This window comes from Hyperolius riggenbachi, chromosome 2 (assembly GCF_040937935.1).
Source record: "Hyperolius riggenbachi isolate aHypRig1 chromosome 2, aHypRig1.pri, whole genome shotgun sequence".
NCBI classification, from domain to species: domain Eukaryota; kingdom Metazoa; phylum Chordata; class Amphibia; order Anura; family Hyperoliidae; genus Hyperolius; species Hyperolius riggenbachi.
Window position 1 is genome coordinate 438,194,148 of NC_090647.1, and position 20,961 is coordinate 438,215,108.

Consider the following 20,961-nt stretch of genomic DNA (forward strand, 5'->3'; position numbering starts at 1 on the left):
CAAAATATTCATCCTATCACAGTAATGATTACATTTAAGTGAAGGAGACAAGCAATGACCTGTTTGATGAGTTGGTTTCTGAATGATGAGTTTTTCTCTTGGATGATCTGGAAGGAGAGCTCCCACCACGATCCAAAAGTCTCTGAGTCTGAAAGGCGGGGTGATTCAAGCATTGATCGGTCAAATATCTATCAGACGGGTTTAGCTTCAATAAGTTCTAGATAAAACAAAGTTTTGTTTAATATCAAGAAGAACAACATCTAGGCATTACTTGGGACAGGTAGAAAAAGTGCTGCCTTATGTACATATCTTAAAGTACATATCATAAACATATGTACATATCATAAACTGACGTGTGATATCTTAAGATGGACATGTGTATGTAAAGCCCCAAGTCTACATAGGACCATGTACCCTTTTTTCCTTTTTCTCACTGTAAGGGTTACAATTTCAGGGCTCTGATTGACATTTAATTGACGGTGGCTGTTTAATCACCTAAAAAATTAAGATGGATGTGTCATGTTTAGCACAGTAAAAGTAAGTAAAAATCTTTTAACATTCAAATTCTCACTGACCCAGGTACAGAAATAAATTGAGCCAATCAAATCCAGTAGCTACAAATTAATTGCAGCTGAAAAATTAAAAAGTATGTAGAAGCTCTAATGGGCTGGATTGGATTACCTCCCGGGGCCAATGGGAATTTGCATGTTCAGAGAATGGTTTGCTTTTCACTAATAGTACCTTGAAAAATTAATGTACACAAAGGGTTTTTACATTTAAAAAAAACGGTCTGTTGAGTCTTTTTCACCAGCACTTAAAGTCACTGAAGTAAAAATAAAATTATGATATAATGAATTGGTTGTGTAATACTGATAATTACTAGAATTTTAGTAGCAAAGAAAATATTCTAATTATTTTCCAGTTACATAGTGTTTTTTTATAACATTGCATCATTCTCTAATATTTGCAGTTTAGACACTACTCAGCATTCTAAATGCATTCAAAAGTTCACTAGCCTGCTCTGGAAAATCTTCCCTGCAGAGGGGAAAAAAAAGAATTGTCTTTTTAAAAAAAAATATCTCAAGTGTCTGGCAGAGTTCTCTGCGACTTTGAAAGACGTGGAGCTCAATGACTAATTTGCATAGATAACAACTGGAGTTTCTTAGCTCTTCCTTTACTGGAAACAATATTAGACTTGTGTCTCTTCTGCTAATGTTTTTTTTCTTAGCTGTTCTACACATAATAATCATTAGATCATCTTTTTTTTTTGCTTCAGTGTCTCTTTAAAGCCCATGAATGTAATCAATGAATGCTGCCACAGAAGTGTAGTGAGTCCACTCTCTGCTTCCGTTCCTTGAGACAGGAGATAATAGTACAGAGGAAAACTGGATGCTGCTGCGGTCACTGATCCCGACAGGAATTTGCAGCTAGGTGTTTGGCATGTTCGTGGATCTGAATATGATATCTGTGTTCATTACATGAAAGACACAATAGCAGTACTAGCTATGTGAAGGACAAAATACTAATGATAGCTGCAGTATCTTTCCTTATGGGGAAGATATGATATCTGATTTTGTTACGCGAAGGACATCATATTTGCATGTACAGGTAGCCCCCAATGAGATAGGGACTGCAGGTTTGTTCTTATCCTGAGTCTCTCCATAAATAAATACATTGTGAAATATTTGTCCCCTGTAACCTCTCTTTGCCTCCGTGTGCTACCTCTGTTCCTCCAGTGTCCCCCACTGTGACAGCTCTGCCCCTCCAACAAGTCACCTCTTTCCCCTCAGTGTCCCTCTCTATGCCACCTCTGCGCCACACCTGTCCCCCCCCCCCCCAAACACACACACACACACACACACACACACACACACACACACACACACACACACACACACACTGTGTCACTTCTGTCTCCCTGTGCCCAGTTTAATAACCATTTTTTTCTTTTATTTATTTGAAATAGATTTTCTCAAAAAATATAAGGCCTTTTTGAAAAAAAAAATAGTTGGGCTTGTCTACACAGAATCAAATGTCCCATTTTGGTGCCATTCGTAAGTCGGGTGTCCGTAAGTCAGGTACTACCTGTATGCGGTTACTACCTGTACACCCAGAGAATCACAGTGTTTATGCTTAGCCTAACCAATCATTTCCTTTTTATCCGGTATTTGTCGTAGTTAGGTATAACAATTGTGCTCTAAAGTTTGAAAGCTAACTGGAAAGCAATTTTGAGTATGTAAAAAGATTCAAATCATCTTTAAAAACTGTCAGTGGGAAACCTGCCTAGATTGTTGTTCATTAACTAGATAAAAAAAATGTATAAATTAGGAAAACTCTAAATTCATGCATGCACACAACTAATTTGCAGACATATTTAGCTCAATCAGCTGACAAGAAAAGAAATTACTACTCTATTCATTACTCTAAAACGTATTCAATTTGAGTTTTGTATACACATATACGAGTGTCCCAGATTTTATGTGGATCTTTTTTATGTATCTTTCCATTCTCTTCCAACTCTCATATCAATCTAATAGTCTCTCATAAAAATTAATTATGTGATCTACAATTTTAACAAGAAGAACAAAAACACCATCTCTGAAAATTTAAACATATAACATAACAGAAATGCCTGTTAGCAATGACTGAATCTGACATAACCTTGTTGATAACCTTGTTAAATGATCATTCCCTCCTGGTATGCCGCACAAAGGAAGTTTCAGGGCATGTTGGGTTGTCTTTTTTTGCTTCTTTACTTTTCTCTCAGACTTAACTAATGCAGCCCGATTGGCTGAAGCATCTTTCCCTCTTGTTTTCCCCTCCCACGCCTCTTTTCCTCTCTAATTGGCCAATATTTCTCATACTGAGACAATGCACGTTATATTGCAGAGCTGGGTGGGAGTGCCTGAAGACTAGGAGGAGGGTGGGCAATGCATACACACTCAGGCAGAGAACTGGGAGGAGGGTGGGCAATGCATACACAATCAGGCAGAGAACTGGGAGGAGGGTGGGCAATGCATACACAATCAGGCAGAGAACTGGGAGGAGGGTGGGCAATGCATACACAATCAGGCAGATAAGGGAGGAAAGGATATCAGGATTGGCTTCAAGATAGACACAGTTAAAATGGAGAATCCTAAGAATTTTCTCTATTTTTACTGTAGGAAAATGTGGACAGTGCAATACATATGTAAGTAGAGCAAGTATTTATCTACTTATATATGTGGTTTTTTTTTTTTTCTGATATAGTATGGCTGACAGCTCCTCTTTAAAGTGAACCCGGGGTGAAAGTGATATGGATACTTCCATAATTATTTCCTTTTAAGCAATACCAGTTGCCTGGCTATCCTGCTAAACCTCTGCCTCTAATACTTTCAGCCATAGACCCTGAACAAGCATGCAGCAGCAGGTGTTTCTGACATTATTGTCAGATCTGACAAGATTAGCTGCATGCTTGTTTCTGGTGTTATTCAAACACTACTGCAGCCAAACAGATGAGCAGGCTGCCAGGCAACTGGTATTGTTTAAAAGGAAATAAAATGGCAACATCCATATCCCTCTCACCTCGAGTTCACATAAACTTCACATTATACAATCAAAATTTCTATCAAACAACAGTGCATAAAGCATGAAAATAATTTGATCATTGCAGATGCACTGCAATATATTCAACTTGGCACTACTATTTCTCATGTAGCTTCAAGAAAAACAAAAGTTTGCTTTCTTAAAACAAATGTGTGATAATTCAGGTTGGAGTGAGCTTGAGATGTCTCTCAGTGCATCAGTGCTGAATATATGCAAATTATTCATTGTTAAGCATGTAACTTACAAATCAGACATACAATAATCGAGAGTAAAGATGATGGGGACTTGTTACTAAATATTCATATAGTATATGTTTGCTGTAACAATATCTCCCATTTTGCGCTATCTATAAATGGTAGAGTTGTTCATTTACCCTGTAAAGGTGGCCACTAACGGTCCAATTTCTAGCGAAAAATCGTTTGAGTGATCAGAAATTCTGATCGGATTGGTTGTAAATAATCTCCATTGGTGGACACAATCGATTATGAACAAGTGAAAAAAATTTGGATTTTCTTGTTGGTTGTGATAGAAAGGAAGCAAAGATTGGTTCGTTGATGGTGTAGTGAACGATGTATTGCAATATTTCACTTCCAATCAGAATTTCTGATCGCTCGAACGATTTTTCGCTAGAAATTGAACAGGTAGTGGCCAGCTTAAATGACTGTTCTTCAGCTCTTTGCTTAATGGATGTATGCAATGTCTCCAGTAAGGAGTTTTTTCTTGCTTGCTGGTGGTTTAAAAAGCATTTTATGACAAGGTGTGAAAATATCATCTAGGAGAAAATGTGAATTGCATATGGGCCATTGACTGAAAACAGTTGCAGTGGGTCATAGAATGAGATTGAGCACTATTTAAAACCACCAATAGGATTTGCTGCTGCCTAGTATCCTCGGGAATCATATTGTTACCTCAATCTAGCTTTGTAACTGTGCCTTTCAACTTTCTAGGCGCAAAAAGGTGAAGTGAGGAGCACCTTGGCATAGGTGGGTGTGCCACGACCCCGTCCCAGTGTCTCTTGGGACCACAGTGTCCAATCAATACAAATGGGTCGGCACCACCAACGATAAATAAAGCTCTTTTATTGATAACAGCAGTAACAGACGCTGTTTCGGGCTAAAAAGCCCTTTATCAAACTGCTGTGGAGCAGTTTGATAAAGGGCTTTTTAGCCCGAAACAGCGTCTGTTACTGCTGTTATCAATAAAAGAGCTTTATTTATCTTTGGTGGTGCCGACCCATTTGTATTGTTTCAACTTTCTAGGTTCATTATTATATTTTGAAAGTTGTAATAGTGTTTTGCTAGTGCAGGGTTAAAGTTAAAGTGCCGCGATTCGCGCGATCACGGACTTTGCGCACGCAAAAGTCCGCGAACGGCACTTCACGTGCTAACTGTTTAGGACACCCGTGCTAAACAGTTTGCACGACTTTGTGAATCAAGCCCATTGATTGGTATACTTCCTGTGTAAGGGGTTAGCATCATAAAATAACGGAGCACTGATTAAGAGGACTGTCTATGTGTATAAGAGGTCTCATACCTTCATGAGGTCAAGTAGAACACCACTAATAATGCCTAAATATCTTCTCTCCAGAGACTGAGGATGATTCACAGCAGGAAACTGTAAGACAAAAGAGAGAAACTTACTGTAAACACCCACCATACACAAATCACTGATTTATAAGTATAACACACATGACATGCACACACATACACATCTCATGCGTGCATGAACACATCACAAGCACACACATCACATGCACATACATACACACATATTACAAGCACACACACGACATGCACACACATACACATCTCAAGCGTGCATACACACATCACATGCACATACATACACACATATCACAAGCACACACATACACACACACACACATCACATGCACACACACACACATATCACATGCACACACACATATACACACACACACATCATATGCACACACACACACACACACACACATATCACATGCACACACATACACACACCTCACATGCACACACATACACACACCTCACATGCACACACATATCACATGCACACACATCACATGCTCACATACACACATATCACATGCACATACATATATACACATCACATGCACACACATACACACACGTCACATGCACACACACACACATATCACATGCACACACAGACACACAAACAGGCATACACAGGCATATATAGATAAGGCTTCTTATTAAAATCTGTATGTTATTTGTAAGACCACCTAAAGAGAGAAGGGAAAAGAGGCTGCCATATTTATTTCCTTTTAATTAGTGCATATTGCCAGGCTGTCTTTCTCATCCTCTTACTCTACTACTTTTAACCATAGACCCTGAACACGCATGCAGATCAAATATTTGACTGGATATGCTGTATGCTTGTTTGAGGTGTGTGATTCAGATACTACTAATGCTTGAAAGATCAGCAGGACAGCCAGGTAACTGGTATTAAAAGAAAATAAATATGTAAGCCTCCATAACTCTTTCACTGCATGTGCCCTTTAAAATACACAATAATGTACCAAAGAGATACACAACATAATGCGCATATTCATTGTGATAGATTCTGGGCACTGAAAAAAATCTTGAGAGATACTTAAAATCCAATCCTGAACAGTGGTTACTCTGTAAGGTCAGTCCAGTCTATTATAGCAATGTGTTGAGAAAAAAAAAATTAAGCACCCCTTAATAAATTAGCCCAAATGTTATTATGAAATAGAATTAAAATTGATTGGTCCATTTTAACTGCATAAAGAAAGAAGGAAGAAGAATTACATGCTAATTTCTCCTATTTTTTAGGAATTTCTTTACTGAGATTTCCTCACAATTGAAAGTTCCTGCTCTTATTAATATTACCGTAGTACCAGTAGGGTATTGTACCGTGTTAGCCATCAGTAAAAGCAAGACGTTATAAATCAGGATGATACCACTTAGCCAATAAATGGTATCATCCTGATTTATAACTTCTTGTTATTAATATTATTAATTCACATACCATTAACATATTTTCTGCAGTGCTCTACAGTCCTGGCAAAAAGTTTTGAGAGTGTCAAAAATATTAGTTTTCACAAAGTTTGCTGCTAAACTGCTTTTAGATCTTTGTTTCAGTTGTTTATGTGATGTACTGAAATACACTCACCTAAAGGATTGTTAGGAACACCTGTTAAATTTCACATTAATGTAATTATCTAATCAACCAATCACACGGCAGTTGCTTCAATGCATTTAGGGGTGTGGTCCTGGTTAAGAAAATCTCTTGAACTCCAAACTGAATGTCAGAATGGGAAAGAAAGGTGATTTAAGCAATTTTGAGTGTAGCATGGTTGTTGGTGCCAGATGGGCCGGTCTGAGTATTTCACAATCTGCTCAGTTACTGTGATTTTCACACACAACCATTTCTAGAGTTTACAAAGAAAGGTGTGAAAAGAGAAAAACATCCAGTATGCGGCAGTCCTGTGGGCGAAAATGCCTTGTTGATGCTAGAGGTCAAAGGAGAATGGGCCGACTGATAAGCTGATAGAAGAGCAAAGTTGACTGAAATAACCACTCATTACAACCAAGGTATGCAGCAAAGCATTTGTGAAGCCAAAACACTCACAACCTTGAGGCGGATGGGTTACAATAGCAGAAGACCCCTCGGGTATCACTCATCTCCACTACAAATAGGAAAAAGAGGCTACAATTTGCACAAGCTCACCAAAATTGGACGGTTGAAGACTGGAAATATGTTGCCAGGTCTGATGAGTCTCGATACAGTAAGAATTTGGCGTAAACAGAATGAGAACATGGATCCATCATGCCTTGTTACCACTGTGCAGGCAGGTGGTGGTGGTGTAATGGTTTGGGGGATGTTTTCTTGGCATACTTTAGGCCCCTTAGTGCCAATTGGGCATCGTTTAAATGCCATGGGCTACCTGAGCATTGTTTCTGACCATTTCCATCTCTTCATGACCACCATTTACCCATCTGTTGGCTACTTTCAGCAGGATAATGCACCATGTCACAAGAGCTTCGTTCCCTGGACGTGCATCCCACAAATATCCATCAACTGCAAGATGCTATCCTATCAATATGGGCCAACATTTCTAAAGAATGCTTTCAGCACCTTGTTGAATCAATGCCATGTAGAATTAAGGCAGTTCTGAAGGCGAAAGGGGGTCAAACACCGTATTAGTATGGTGTTCCTAATAATCTTTTAGGTGAGTGTATAATTATAAGCACTTCATATGTTTCAAAGGCTTTTATTGACAATTACATGAGCTTTATGCAAACAGTCAGTATGTGCAGTGTTGGCCCTTCTTTTTCAGGACCTCTGCAATTCAACTGGGCATGCTTTCAATCAACTTCTGGGCCAAATCCTGTCTGATAGCAACTCGTTCTTTTATAATCACTTCTTTGAGTTTCTCAGAATTAGTTGTTTTTTGTTTGTCCACCCGCCTCTTGAGGAATGACCACAAGTTCTCAATGGGATTAAGATCTGGGGAGTTTCCAGGCCACGGTCCCAGAATTTCAACGTTTTGGTCCCCAAACCACTTAGTTATCACTTTTGCCTTATGACACGGTGCTCCATCATGCTGGAAAATGCATTGTTCTTTACCTAGATTGTTGGAAGAAGTTGCTGTTGGGGGTGTTTTGGTACCATTCTTTATTCATGGCTGTGTTTTTTGGAAAACAATTGAGAGTGAGCCCACTCCGTTGGATGAGAAGCAACCCCACACATGAATGGTCTCAGGATGCTTTACTGCTGGCAAAGGATTGATGGTAGCGCTCGCCTTTTCTTCTCCTAACAAGTATTTTTTCCAGATGCTGCAAACAATCGGAAAGGGGCTTCATGGGAGAATATGACTTTGCCCCAGGCATTCCATTCATAATACTTTCTGCAGAAGATCAATCTGTCCTTGATGTTTTTTGGGGGAGAAGTGGCTTCTTTGCTGCCCTTTTTGACACCAGGCCATCTTCCAAAAGTCTTCGCCTCACTGTGTGTGCAGATGTGCTCACACCTGCCTGCTGCCATTCCTGAGCAACCTCTGCACTGGTTGCACAATCCCGCAGCGGAATCCTCGTTAAGAGATGCTCCTAGTGCTTGCTGGACTTTCTTGGACGCCCTGAAGCCTTCTTAACAAGAATTGAACCTCTTTCCTTGAAGTACTTGATGATCCTATAAATTGTTGATTTACAGTGGTTTGCAAAAGTATTCGGTCCCCTTGAAGTTTTCCACATTTTGTCATATTACTGCCACAAACCTGAATCAATTTTATTGGAATTCCACATGAAAGACCAATACAAAGTGGCGAACATGTGAGAACTGGAACAAAAATCATACATGATTCCAAACATTTTTACAAATAAATAACTGCAAAGTGGGGTGCGCGTAATTATTCAGCCCCCTTTGGTATGATTTTCGTTCCACTTCTCACGTGTACACAACTTTGTATTGGTCTTTCACGTGGAATTCCAATAAAATTGATTAATGTTTCTGGCAGTAATATGACAAAATGTGGAAAACTTCAAGGGGACCGAATACTTTTGCAAACCAATGTAGGTTCAATCTTAGTAGCCACAATATCCTTGCCTGTGAAGCCATTTTTATGCAACGCAATGATGGCTACATGCGTTTCTTTGCTGGTCACCATGGTTAACAATGGAAGATCAATGATTTCAAGCATCAACCTCCTTTTAACAAGTCAAGTCTGCCATTCTAACCCAATCAGCCTGACATAATGATCTCCAACCTTGTGCTCGTCAACATTCTCACCTGAGTTAACAAGACGATTACTGAAATGATCTCAGCAGGTCCTTTAATGACAGCAATGAAATGCAGTGGAAAGATTTGGGGGGATTCAGTTAATTTTCATGGCAAAGAAGGACTATGCAATTCATCTGAACACTCTTCATAACATTCTGGAGTATATGCAAATTGCTATTATAAAAACTTAAAGAGAACCCGAGGTGGGTTTAAAGAATGTTATCTGCATACAGAGGCTGGATCTGCCTATACAGCCCAGCTTCTGTTGCTATCCCAAACCCCACTAAGGTCCCCCTGCACTCTGCAATCCCTCATAAATCACAGCCATGCTGTGAGGCTGTGTTTACATCTGTAGTGTCAGTCTCAGCTGCTCCCCCGCCTCCTGCATAGCTCTGGTCCCTGCCCCCGTCCCTTCCCTCCAATCAGCAGGGAGGGAAGGGAGGCAGGCGGGGACAGGAGTTCTGCAGGAGGCGAGGAGAGCAGCAGACTGACACTATAGAGATAAACACAGCCAGCTTTGACAAGCTGTTTGTCAGCAGCGTGGCTGTGATTTATGAGGGATTGCACAGTGCAGGGGGACCTTAGGGGGGTTTGGGATAGCAACAGAGGCTGGGCTGTATAGGTAGATCCAGCCTCTGTATGCAGATAATATTCTTTAAACCCACCTCGGGTTCTCTTTAAGCACCAACTTTTCTAATTTCCAATATTTTTGACAGTCTCAAAACTTTTGGCCAGGACTGTACAGAGAACCAAACATTATCCATCACTAACTGCCTCTCAGCAAGAGCATTACCTAATGAGTCTACCAGAATTCAAGGTTGATTTTACAAAGTACATAAGCCAGCTAGTATGTTTTTTGGAATAAGTGCCATACATTGTATGCAACTGAATAATGCTTTATTTACATGAAACCCTCCAATCCAACATGTTTTACCTGCTTAATTGGAGGCTTCGCCAGGGGAAAAGTGCTCAGTGCTAAGGGTGCAAGTGCATTGTGCAAACACAGCATTCAAATATACATTTCAATAAACAATATGTCAGAGCGATGTGCTCTCTTGCTCTAACAGCAGGCTGTTCCTGGTCCCACTAGGCAACTGTGATAAAAATCATATGGGGATCCAGAACATATATAGATCCTGTACTCGTTTTGTTAAAATATTTCAATATGATATGGCACAGCTTAGTTTTTAAACATCTATGTTAAAAGTTACGTTTTAGTTTTCCTTATAGGGCAGGGGTCTCAAACTCGCGGCCCGCGGGCCATTTGCGGCCCTCGATACAATATTTTGTGGCCCTCGCCGGCAAAAGCTTCCTTATAGTTCGCTTCAGCGCTCCCAAGTAATCCGCCGCATCCCCGCCGCTAAACGAGGGCTGCAGAGCCCCCAAATCGCCCGGGGGGCAATCCGCCAGCATTTCCTGGGAGGGGCAGAGCTTTCAGCTTCAGCTCTGCCTCTCCTAACGTCAATTGCGCACGGATCGCCGCCTCTCCCCGCCCCTCTCTGTGAAGGAAGAGTGAGAGGGGCGGGCAGAGGCGGCGATGCGCCGTGATTGTGAAATTCCTTATGCGGCCCAGCCTCATCCAGACTTTGCCTCCTGCGGCCCCCAGGTAAATTGAGTTTGAGACCCCTGTTATAGGGTAACCTTGTGTTGAAATAATTAATCAGAATTTGTATAGTTACATTTGTGTAGTTACATTTGCATGTTATAAAGTACTGTTATCAAATAAGTCAGAGGATACCTGAAAATATGTTACCAGCAGCTGTAGTCTTGGTAGTCAATTCCTTTCATAAAATGAGTAATAATGTTGAGAAATGCTAACTTGGACCTAGAATATATTAGGTCTTGAAGTTAGACAGCTTTTTGTGAGATTGACCATCAAAGAACTATTCTACCACCATCAATAAATATAAGAAGTTTTAAATCAGGATGATACCTTTTATTGGCTAACTACAAATGAATAAGAATAAACAAGCTTTCGGCCTTGCAGCCTTCGTCAGGTTTACATCCTGTTAGTTTGCAAGCTGGTGGTACAGACAGCTTATATACATGCAACATCAAAAGGGAAAACAGATATTTTTTTCAAGCATAAATACGTCATTAAGATGCCTTAATACAAACAGAACATCTAAATGGGGTAAGATAAGGATCCTTGTTTACTTCATTGCTCACAGACCTGGTATTAGGGTTGACCCAGAGGTATCGTAAATTCTTAGTTCACAAGTTCAGCTAGAGTGGCTGAGACAGTTCATATATCATCAATCTCATACCAATATAGAAAGTTGTTGTCCTTATTCAAACCCTTCTGCACAGCTTTGAACCAATTTATAAATTTTGTTTCTGCTATTAATCGGTCATTTGACGTTTTGAAGCCGCCCTTCAGGGCAGTGACACGAAGATCATCCATGCTGTGTCCGTTGGACTGAAAGTGTGTAGCAACTGGGAGTCCAGATTTGGTATCATTAATAGTGTGCCTGTGTCCATTCATACGTTTGCGCAGTGTTTGTCCAGTTTCTCCCACGTACATAACATTGGGGCATTTAGCACACATGATCAGATATACCAGATTGGTGGACCCACAGGAAAATTTACCTTGTACTCTGTACTCCTGTTGTGAACCTGGTATCGTTACCCTGTCAGTGGAGTAAATGTGTCTGCAGGTCCCACATATTTTTTGTCGGCAGGGTGATGTTCCGTTTTGTTGAGGCCTATTCAAAGAGCTCCTGACAATCATCTGTTTTAGATTGTGTGGTTGCCGATATGACAAGAGTGGAGGTTTAGGGAATATCGTTCTCAGTCTGTGATCCTTGTGTAAAATGGGATGAAGTTCCTTAGCAATCCTCCTTAAGATTTCCAGGTGTGGGTTGTAGGTGACAACCAAAGGGACACTTTCCTCTTTCTGGTTTTGCTTATATTTCAGGAGTTCAGTCCTGGGGATGTTGCTGGCTTTCCTGATTTGGGCCTCAGCCATGGGAGGACTGTAACCTTGTTTAATGAAAGTGTTCTTAAGGTGATCCAGGTGCTTGTCTCTGTCCATCCTGTCAGAACAAATCCGGTTGTACCTTATAGCTTGGCTGTAAATTATACAGTTCTTAATGTGCTTGGGATAAAACTGTCATATCTTAGGTATGTGGGACGGTCTGTAGGTTTGCGATACACAGAGGTTTGTATGTTGTTACCCCTGATGTATATGGTGGTGTCCAGAAAGTTAATCTGTGTGAGAGTGGGTAAGTTTCAATTTGATTGTAGGATGGAAGGCATTGAAGTTCCTGTGGAACTGGAGAAGATCATCCTCACTTGCGGACCAGATGATTAAAATATCATCAATGAAGCGGAAGTAGGCCAAGGGTTTTATGCCACATGCATTGAGGTATTCCTCTTCGATTTTGGCCATGAATAGATTTGCATACTGTGGAGCGAATCGCGAACCCATTGCCACGCCCATCTGCTGTGAATAGAGGTCCTGTCTAAAAGTGAAATAATTATGAGTGAGAATGAATTTGATCAGTCCAGTAATAGGCTTTACAGGTATGCCCTGACCCTGAAGATATTTACGGCAGGCCGCAATACCATCATCATGGGGAATGTTCGTGTACAGGGACTGCACGTCCATCGTGGCCAGTATGGTTCCCTCAGGTACTGGGCCGATGGCTGTCAGTTTGTTCAGGAGGTGGGTGGTATCCTGTAAGTAGCTGGGTCTTTTACAGACAAGAGGTTTCAAGATGTTTTCCAGCCACCTTGAGATGTTCTCTGTAAGAGTTCCGCTCCCTGAGATTATGGGCCTGCCTGGGTTTCCCTCTTTGTGGAGACGGTTACATTTTACCCTCCTTGTTTGTGCCCCTCATTAACATTTGGATGAATGGATTTTTAAACTTCATCTTATTTTTGTAATCTACAGTATGTTCTAAAATGGACCTGAACTCTTGCACAGGACACACGGAAAACACAGATTAGTAGCGAGAGAGTTTAAGCCTGTCTAACTCCTCCTCATCTGTGACTAACCACAACTGTAATTTGATCTCTCAGCTGTGTCAACACAGGAATCAGTCCTGACTGTCTGCTTCCGTGAGCGCAGGAAGTAGACACACAAGATTTATTGCAGGACTATCAGCTGCAACAAATAAATGTTTTTCTGTAAAGATTATTACGCAGTTGCTTATCTTTTAGAGCAAAGAGGAAGTTCTGAGTTCAGGTCCGTTTTAAAAACAAAGGAACATAATGCAGTATAAGAATATGTAAAACTGAAACACTTAAAAATATCCATTTTGATCATTATTCTGAAGGATGCAAAGCATTTTTGTAGATCAAGACTGGATCATGTTTAATGCTGAGTGAGTTGTGGTCCTTTGATCATTAGATTTTTTTTGGGCTCGATTGAAAGGAATACAAATTCTCCCCAAATCTGTCTTGAAGGTACTTGAAAAGGTCATGAAGAACCCAAATGTGCTTAAAAATTAGCTATTAGCAATGTTTTAAAGCCTACAGCTGTATGCGTGGGAACACCTGCAGGCATAAAAGTAAATTAGAAAGATATTTGTACCGTAACTGCTCCTCTTTATTATACTTTTAACAGAAACTTGATCTGAGAAAAATATGGAGGATTGGTGCAAACGCAATTATTCACTCAGCCCTTCACTGAATGTTTAACAGGAACACTCAAATCCACCATCTACACTAAAGAAGTGTAACTGCACCGCCCTGACACAATCAGTCTCATTATCAGGTGTTAACTTAATTGGAAGAAGTTGTATATTGTTAAAATGTCTGAGAAATTATATTTAAAACAGCATAGCACATTGTTGTGAAACATTGTTTTTATACTCACCTTCCGAATGACCCAACAGTAGGCCCTTCTTCTATGGTGTCTGTTGACAATGTTCCTGGAGCTCGGCCTAGTGTCCACTCGTTCCCCTGGGAGGTGTGCTCCTGGGGAGCGTACACATGGCTAAGCCCCCTCTTCTGTGCACAGCAAGTGGGTGGCAGAGTCACAGCACTCTCACGAAGGCCAGAGTGAATTAAACCCTGGCCAAATAGAGTCCAGTGCTGTTTCTACACTGTTCTGTCAATTTTCCAGTCTTGCCTGTCCGGTCATCCTGTCCTACCAGTCTGTCCTTTCACTCCATCCTTTCAGGCCACCCTGTCAGTCTACCTTTTCTATCTTGCCCTACAGTACATCCTATCCTGCTTGTTCGTTCTTCCAATCCAGTCCTCCATTCCATCCTATCAGCCCATCCATCCAATCCGTGCTCTCAAACTGTCTCTCAAGTTCATTCCTTCCAGTTAGTCCTTTAATTCTGTCTTGTCCTTCCCACTTTTCTGGGTTCACCCTCCCATGTTTATCATAACTAGTGGGGTAATACTGGGAGTCGTGACCTGGTGGCAACAAGGCAGTAGTCTACACCCACTGGGGTGATGGCCCATCATCCCTTGCAGGGTGCAATTATGAAAACCCCTGGTGACTCAAGCATTGTGCACACATAAGATAAGAGGCGTTTAAAATTTCCAAGTGGTATATATCATGTCGGACAACGATCTGTATGAAAAATGTAACCAAACGACAATATTGTGTATTCAGGCCACTTCAGATGGTTATTGGGCAGATATTGAGTACAATGTAATTCACCCAAAATTTCGTCTTAATAGCTCTAGTACATGCGTCTATATGTTGTGGGAAATAGTGCTTCTGCCTAGGTACTCACTATTCATTTTTATTATTTCTTATAATACAATAATTTGTAATATTGGTGGGCACACCATGATAACAACGTATTTTTTCTTTTTGCTAGATAACGTCATTTGGGCAATGGTCATCTTTTGTGTGTGCAGATTTACATCTAGTGTGTGTACGGAACTTTAGACTCCATACCTTGGGAGCACCAACAACAAACACCAGTGCCAAGATCAACAGGGCCCTGACAAATGTTAAACACCCGACCCCGTGTAACAATAGTTGTTCCAATTTTCACATAGCATGAAGCAGTTTTCCTATTTGTATAAAATATGCACTTCACCATCCTCAGAGGTGAGTAGTGGCACTTTAATAACGCAAACAATCTACAGGACACTAGCTATAAGCAGTCTCTATGAACTATGTTACTATGGGCTTGATTCACAAAAGGTTGCTAACTGTTAGCACGGCCGTTTTCGCGCGAATTTTCGCATTGCGCGCGATCTCGAATTTTCACGCGAAACGATAACGTTTTCGCTCGCAAACGCGAATTTTACCGCAAAATCGATATCGTTTTCACGCAAAAATTCGCATTTGCGCGCGAAACCGCTATCGTTTCGCGCGAAATTTCGCGCAATGCAAAAATTCGCGCGAAAACGGCCGTGCTAACAGTTAGCACTCTTTTGTGAATCAAGCCCATTGTGACCGCGGTGGGTGCTTTGAATTGCTTCTACAACCCAAAAACATACTGATAAGTTAACTTCCCATCAACACTGTTTCTAGACTATGGTATGGAGATTAGATTGTAATTGCCTTTTAAAGACAACAAGTGATGCAAATTGTTCAATGCTCTGGACATCTATCGACACGGGTAAAATATCCCAAACTCGTTAATTTTTTTCTGTGAGAATTTAAAATTTTCTGCTATTAGTGTGCTAGTTTATCATGCGGACCTATTCATCCTATAGTCCATTATACTTCAATTTCCAGTCCTCACAGATTGCTTTCAATACATGATTTCATTACACCCAAACACTCTGATAATTAGCAGCCCATGTTTCCTGTAATGGAAACTTGAAAAGAGCTGGCTTAATTAATAGACCAGAAAAATAAGGAAAGTAAACAATGAAGAAGTGTCTGATTAACAACCAGAAAACATCAGAAAAATAATCAGACTAAAGACTTTGCAAAGTATTTGCATATGAACTGAAGGTTAAGCAAAAAAATGTTAAATTTTCCTGAATTAAAGAAGTACAGACACTCAACAAGCAGGAAAAAAACATTGTCCTAATCATTCTGGTCAACAGCAACTGAAATAGCAGCTCTGAGCCAGATTATGTGCCCTGCTTGCAGCGTCCAATGATGGAGGAGGGGAGACAAGATGCTCCCCACTACATGCAAGGACTTAATGATCAGTAGCAGGATTCCAGCAGATGACTGCGAGTCAGACACACTTTGATGGGTGTTCAGTATGGGTGATGCCTGCATGGACATCAGATTGGTGGCTGAAAACTATCATGAATGATCATTTTGTCTGTCAAATTCCTGATGCCTGTACAAGGGTAGGTTGCATACATCTGCTTTATCTGGTGTCGGAGCTGGGATCAGGTGGGTACAAGCAGAACCGACTCCATGATGGAAAGGCATTGGATTTTACCCATGTCTAGGAGGGTGGACGCATGTGGAGCAGAGTGAAATGTACAGCGCTGCGTAATATGTTGGCGCTTTATAAATACAATAAATAAATAAATAAATGTACCTTACGTGTAGTCTATAACATTAAGTCTGGTTCTGATTCTGGCCCTGGAAGTTGCAGTGAAACATTTTGTGGTATAATACACAATGCAATAAACAATGCATTTCTGTGGTTCGAGGGCAGGATAGGAAAAGGAACTAAAAATTTTACAGTTCAACGTGCTAATAAAAATTCAAATAAGGCTCTAAACACTTAACACTAAATAAAAGTACGGTAATATAATTTTTATTATTCTGCAAATAGGCATGATTGCTCACCCGCATCCCGTGAAATCGAGGGTTGCTGTAGAAGAGCTTCATCTGTTCTGGTGGAAGAGGTCCTAATACCCTCTGGATGGTGAAGAGCTGATCAATTTCACTTTCTCCAGGAAAAAGTGGCTGGCCGTCACTCAGCTCACCAAGAATACAGCCTACAGACCACATGTCAACAGCTTTTCCATATGGGGCTCTGAAAGAAAGGCAGAGCAAAATTCAAACATTATAAAAATATGGTAGTCCCTGGTATGCTCGTTGTTTTAGATAACAGGAGTAGTTTCTTTCCTAGAACCTCTCTAGATGCTTGTTTTAAAATTTTGTAAATATAATTTTCTAAAAACAGAAGGTATTTGCAATTATTTAGCTTTTATGAGCAAGAAGGTACCCCCATAATGCATCACTTCAGGCCAGTAAGTAAACATGCCAATTATTTCATAGCCTTTCTGTGGCATATTACGTAACAGACTGGCTTTTCTTGCTACCTCAAGTAGGCCTGGTGATATTCAGTTGGCCATCTTCAAAGCAGATTGCACAACCAAATGTATCAAACACCACAGCATATGGAATGACAACATCATAAAAAAGTAAAAAATATATATAAGTAAACATTTATTAGAACCATTAGGTAACAATCAAAATAGTTTAGCATGCAAACTAAATAAAATAGGGAGTCTTCCTTTAATAGTAAGCTACAATAATGCTTACACTTTCCAGATGCTTATTTACCGTATATTCAAACGGCCTAGACTAAAGTATCATTTAGCCTAGTACACACACCGGATGCTTCCCGGCCTATGCACAGAATCTAGAGTGTGTACAGCGGCCACCAATCCCCCTTGATGTGTCGTCAAGCAATCTGCCTGATGGATCATCTCAGCCAAAGGCATTTTGTTCATACTCATCCCATCAGCTCCATGCTGCTCCATCGAGTGCAGTGCCATCAGTCTTCCACGACCCTACATAGCAACAGAATGTGTGGTTAGCCTGTAGGCTAGTGATGTATCTGTACAGACTCAGGCCCAAACTGTTGCTCAAGGGACTGAGTCCCTATCCCTGCCAGGCGACAGTCAATCCATAGATGATGAAGATGGATGAGGAATAGGCACTCACTACTCTGTTTGCTCAACTCCTGCAACCATTATGGTAAAGTGACTTTATCCAAAGGCTGAAAAGTAAAAAAAAAAGGGTTTGTGGAAAGAGGAGAAAGTTGAGTAAAAAAAAGCAAAAAGAAGAGAAAAGAGAGGGAGAAATAGAGGTGGAATTCACGTTTTCTACTAGGAAATAATTTGTCTAACTGTATTTGAAATAACTTTTCCGCATTTTAAAATTGAAAAGGTAACAAAAAGCTGGTAAAAAATGCTATCAAAATTACTTTGAGTATTTTCTTCCTTGCTGGTGGTTTAAAGGCATTTTATGACAAGGTGTGAAAATATCACCTAGGAGAAAACTCAGGAGGTGCCCATACACTTACAGATGGGCACCAGACGTGGCCAAAAGATTGACCCATCTTAGATCAAATCTGATCAGAGAGAGAGATTGAATCCTTCTTGACACTAGGCACATATTTTAACAGATTTTATTGGCAAAAATTAAAGCCTTGCATACAATATATGATCTGGACACAACCACAAAAGAAGATTAGAATGGGTTTCTGTAAATAGAACAGTCAAGATCCAGCATGAAAAGCCAAAAGACACAACATACGGAGTTATAGGGTATTCTGTAACAGAACAGAAGTAGGTTCATGTCACAGCAGGGGTGAAGACTGCAGTTCAGCAGCACATCCAAAAGCACACCTGCATTTACAGCAAACAGTGGAGAAATGTAATACTGTTTGGCTGTCTGCTGCACTTCGAAAGTGACAGATATGCTAATACCAGCACATAAATTGTAACAATTTATCACATATTATTAGACTCCTCAATCATGCTTGATTTAAATTGTTAACAAGACATTTAAACAAGAGTTCTCAGGAGTGATATGGTGCAATGAGAGACAACACTTTTTGATGCGGCCATTTATCCCTTTCAGCTTTAACTGCAGAGCAGAAGCTTTCCAAGATGCTAAACATGCTCAATTCTTCAGGGAAATACCAGCACTGGGTTCCCCTATGTGTTCTACTAGCTCCGCTTCACTGGAAACACAACAATGTTCAACTATACTCTAAGGACCTGTTTCCATCGGCAGAATTTTGTCATTGTGATTGGCTGATCGCAATGACACTTCAGAGGTAGCAGGAATCACAGTGGGCCACTTCCGTCAGTGCAAAGCCATTTCTATGGAATCACAATGGCACTGCCTGCTGCAGTTTTGTGTGATTGTGTTTCTGTCCCATCCATTTCAATTGAATAGGACTTCGCAATCAAACATGAATGACGAATAGTAAATGCAGCAGAAATAGGTGTTACTCCTCTGCATATGGGAATTTTGTGGAAACAAGTCCTTAGACTTTGTTCACAGTATATGTGGAGAGCCATGCTTTACTATATTTATTGAACATATCGGAGCACAGAAAAGTAAAGTAAACACTTTTCTAGACACCGTGCACAATTTTCTATTCAAGTTGTTCGCCTATTGTTGTGAATGCACTGCAGGCTGTCAGTGAAAACACGTGAAAGATACCTAAAAATTATAGTGTACGGCAAGAGTGAAAGTAGACATAATCTGCCACTGCTTATAGGGGAAAACAAAATAAAAGTGCTTATCGTGGAAAAGAAAACATTTAAAGAGACTCTGTAACAAAATGTTCAGCCTTATTTCTTCTATCCTACGTTCCTATACCTGTTCTAATGTGGTCTGGATTACTACAGCCTTTTCTAGTTGCACTGTCTCTGTAATAGATCTAATCTTCTTTTCTATGTCAAGCTTTGTCGACCCAGGGAGGAAGGAGCTGCCTCTGCTGTGATAGGGACAAGTTATGCAAGCCCCCTCCAGGCTCTGTGTGTGTGCTTTGTGTATTCCTCGCAAACAGTTTGTGGGGCTAAGGGGGGAGGGGGCTGCCTGTCACATGCTGAGAAATTGTGATAATCCCAGACTGGAGTGCAGATAATTCACTATGTAATAAAAACTTGTAGTATACTGTAACATGAGATATACTGTATATACATACACAGTGTATATCTATATCTATTATAATATACACACACGCATAATACATATTAGTGTGTGTGTATATATATATATATATATATATATATATATATATATATATATATATATATATATATATATATATATATAAGAAAACGAGGAGTTGCAGCACACAGCTCTTTTATTGAGCAATAAAGGTGATACAGGCAGACGTTTCGGTTGTGTCCAACCTTCCTCAATGCCAAACATTGGTTGGCATTGAGGAAGGTTGGACTTGGACACAACCGAAACGTCTGCCTGTATCACCTTTATTGCTCAATAAAAGAGCTGTGTGCTGCAACTCCTCGTTTTCTTTTTGGATATCTGTGGGGGATTGGGCTCCCCTAGTTGCGAGCATACATTCCCTGCTACTTGTGTGAGCTGCTGACTCCCCTCGGACTCTCTATACTGTATATATATATATATATATATATATATATATATACATACATACATACATACACACACACACACACACACACACACACACATACATCACTTCCTGGTTAGCGGCCATGTTTTTTGTTTGTAAATACTGCCTAAAACTGGCAAGCCAAAAGCCAGGAAAACTAAAACCCAGATTCGCTGCAGGGAGCGGCGAAAATGGCAAATAGGGACCCAGGAGATCACAGTGACTCGATTGGTATGTTTTTTATTGTACAAATTGGACAGTATAGATTCTCTTTAACTAGCTTAACTAGGGTGACCAGATGTCCTCCAAAAGATGTAAGTAAGCCAGATACTCTTCAGTAAGGAGATCTTGGGTAAGATTCCCTTACACTGCTACTGCCTACTGAGCACACCCTAGT

General features: G+C 40.4%; 1 protein-coding gene across 6 annotated transcripts in view; it reads right to left on the bottom strand.

The window, feature by feature from the left end:
* Nucleotides 1-20,961, bottom strand: part of CDKL5 (cyclin dependent kinase like 5) — a 494,542-nt gene that overhangs the window by 58,920 nt on the left and 414,661 nt on the right. For all 6 annotated transcript variants that reach the window (XM_068269971.1, XM_068269974.1, XM_068269970.1 and 3 more), the window contains 3 exons: nt 17,027-17,216; nt 5,119-5,199; nt 60-217 (listed from right to left, as the gene is read on the bottom strand). In XM_068269971.1, the coding sequence (XP_068126072.1) occupies nt 60-217; nt 5,119-5,199; nt 17,027-17,216 (429 nt within the window). The remainder of the gene's footprint in view (nt 1-59; nt 218-5,118; nt 5,200-17,026; nt 17,217-20,961) is intronic.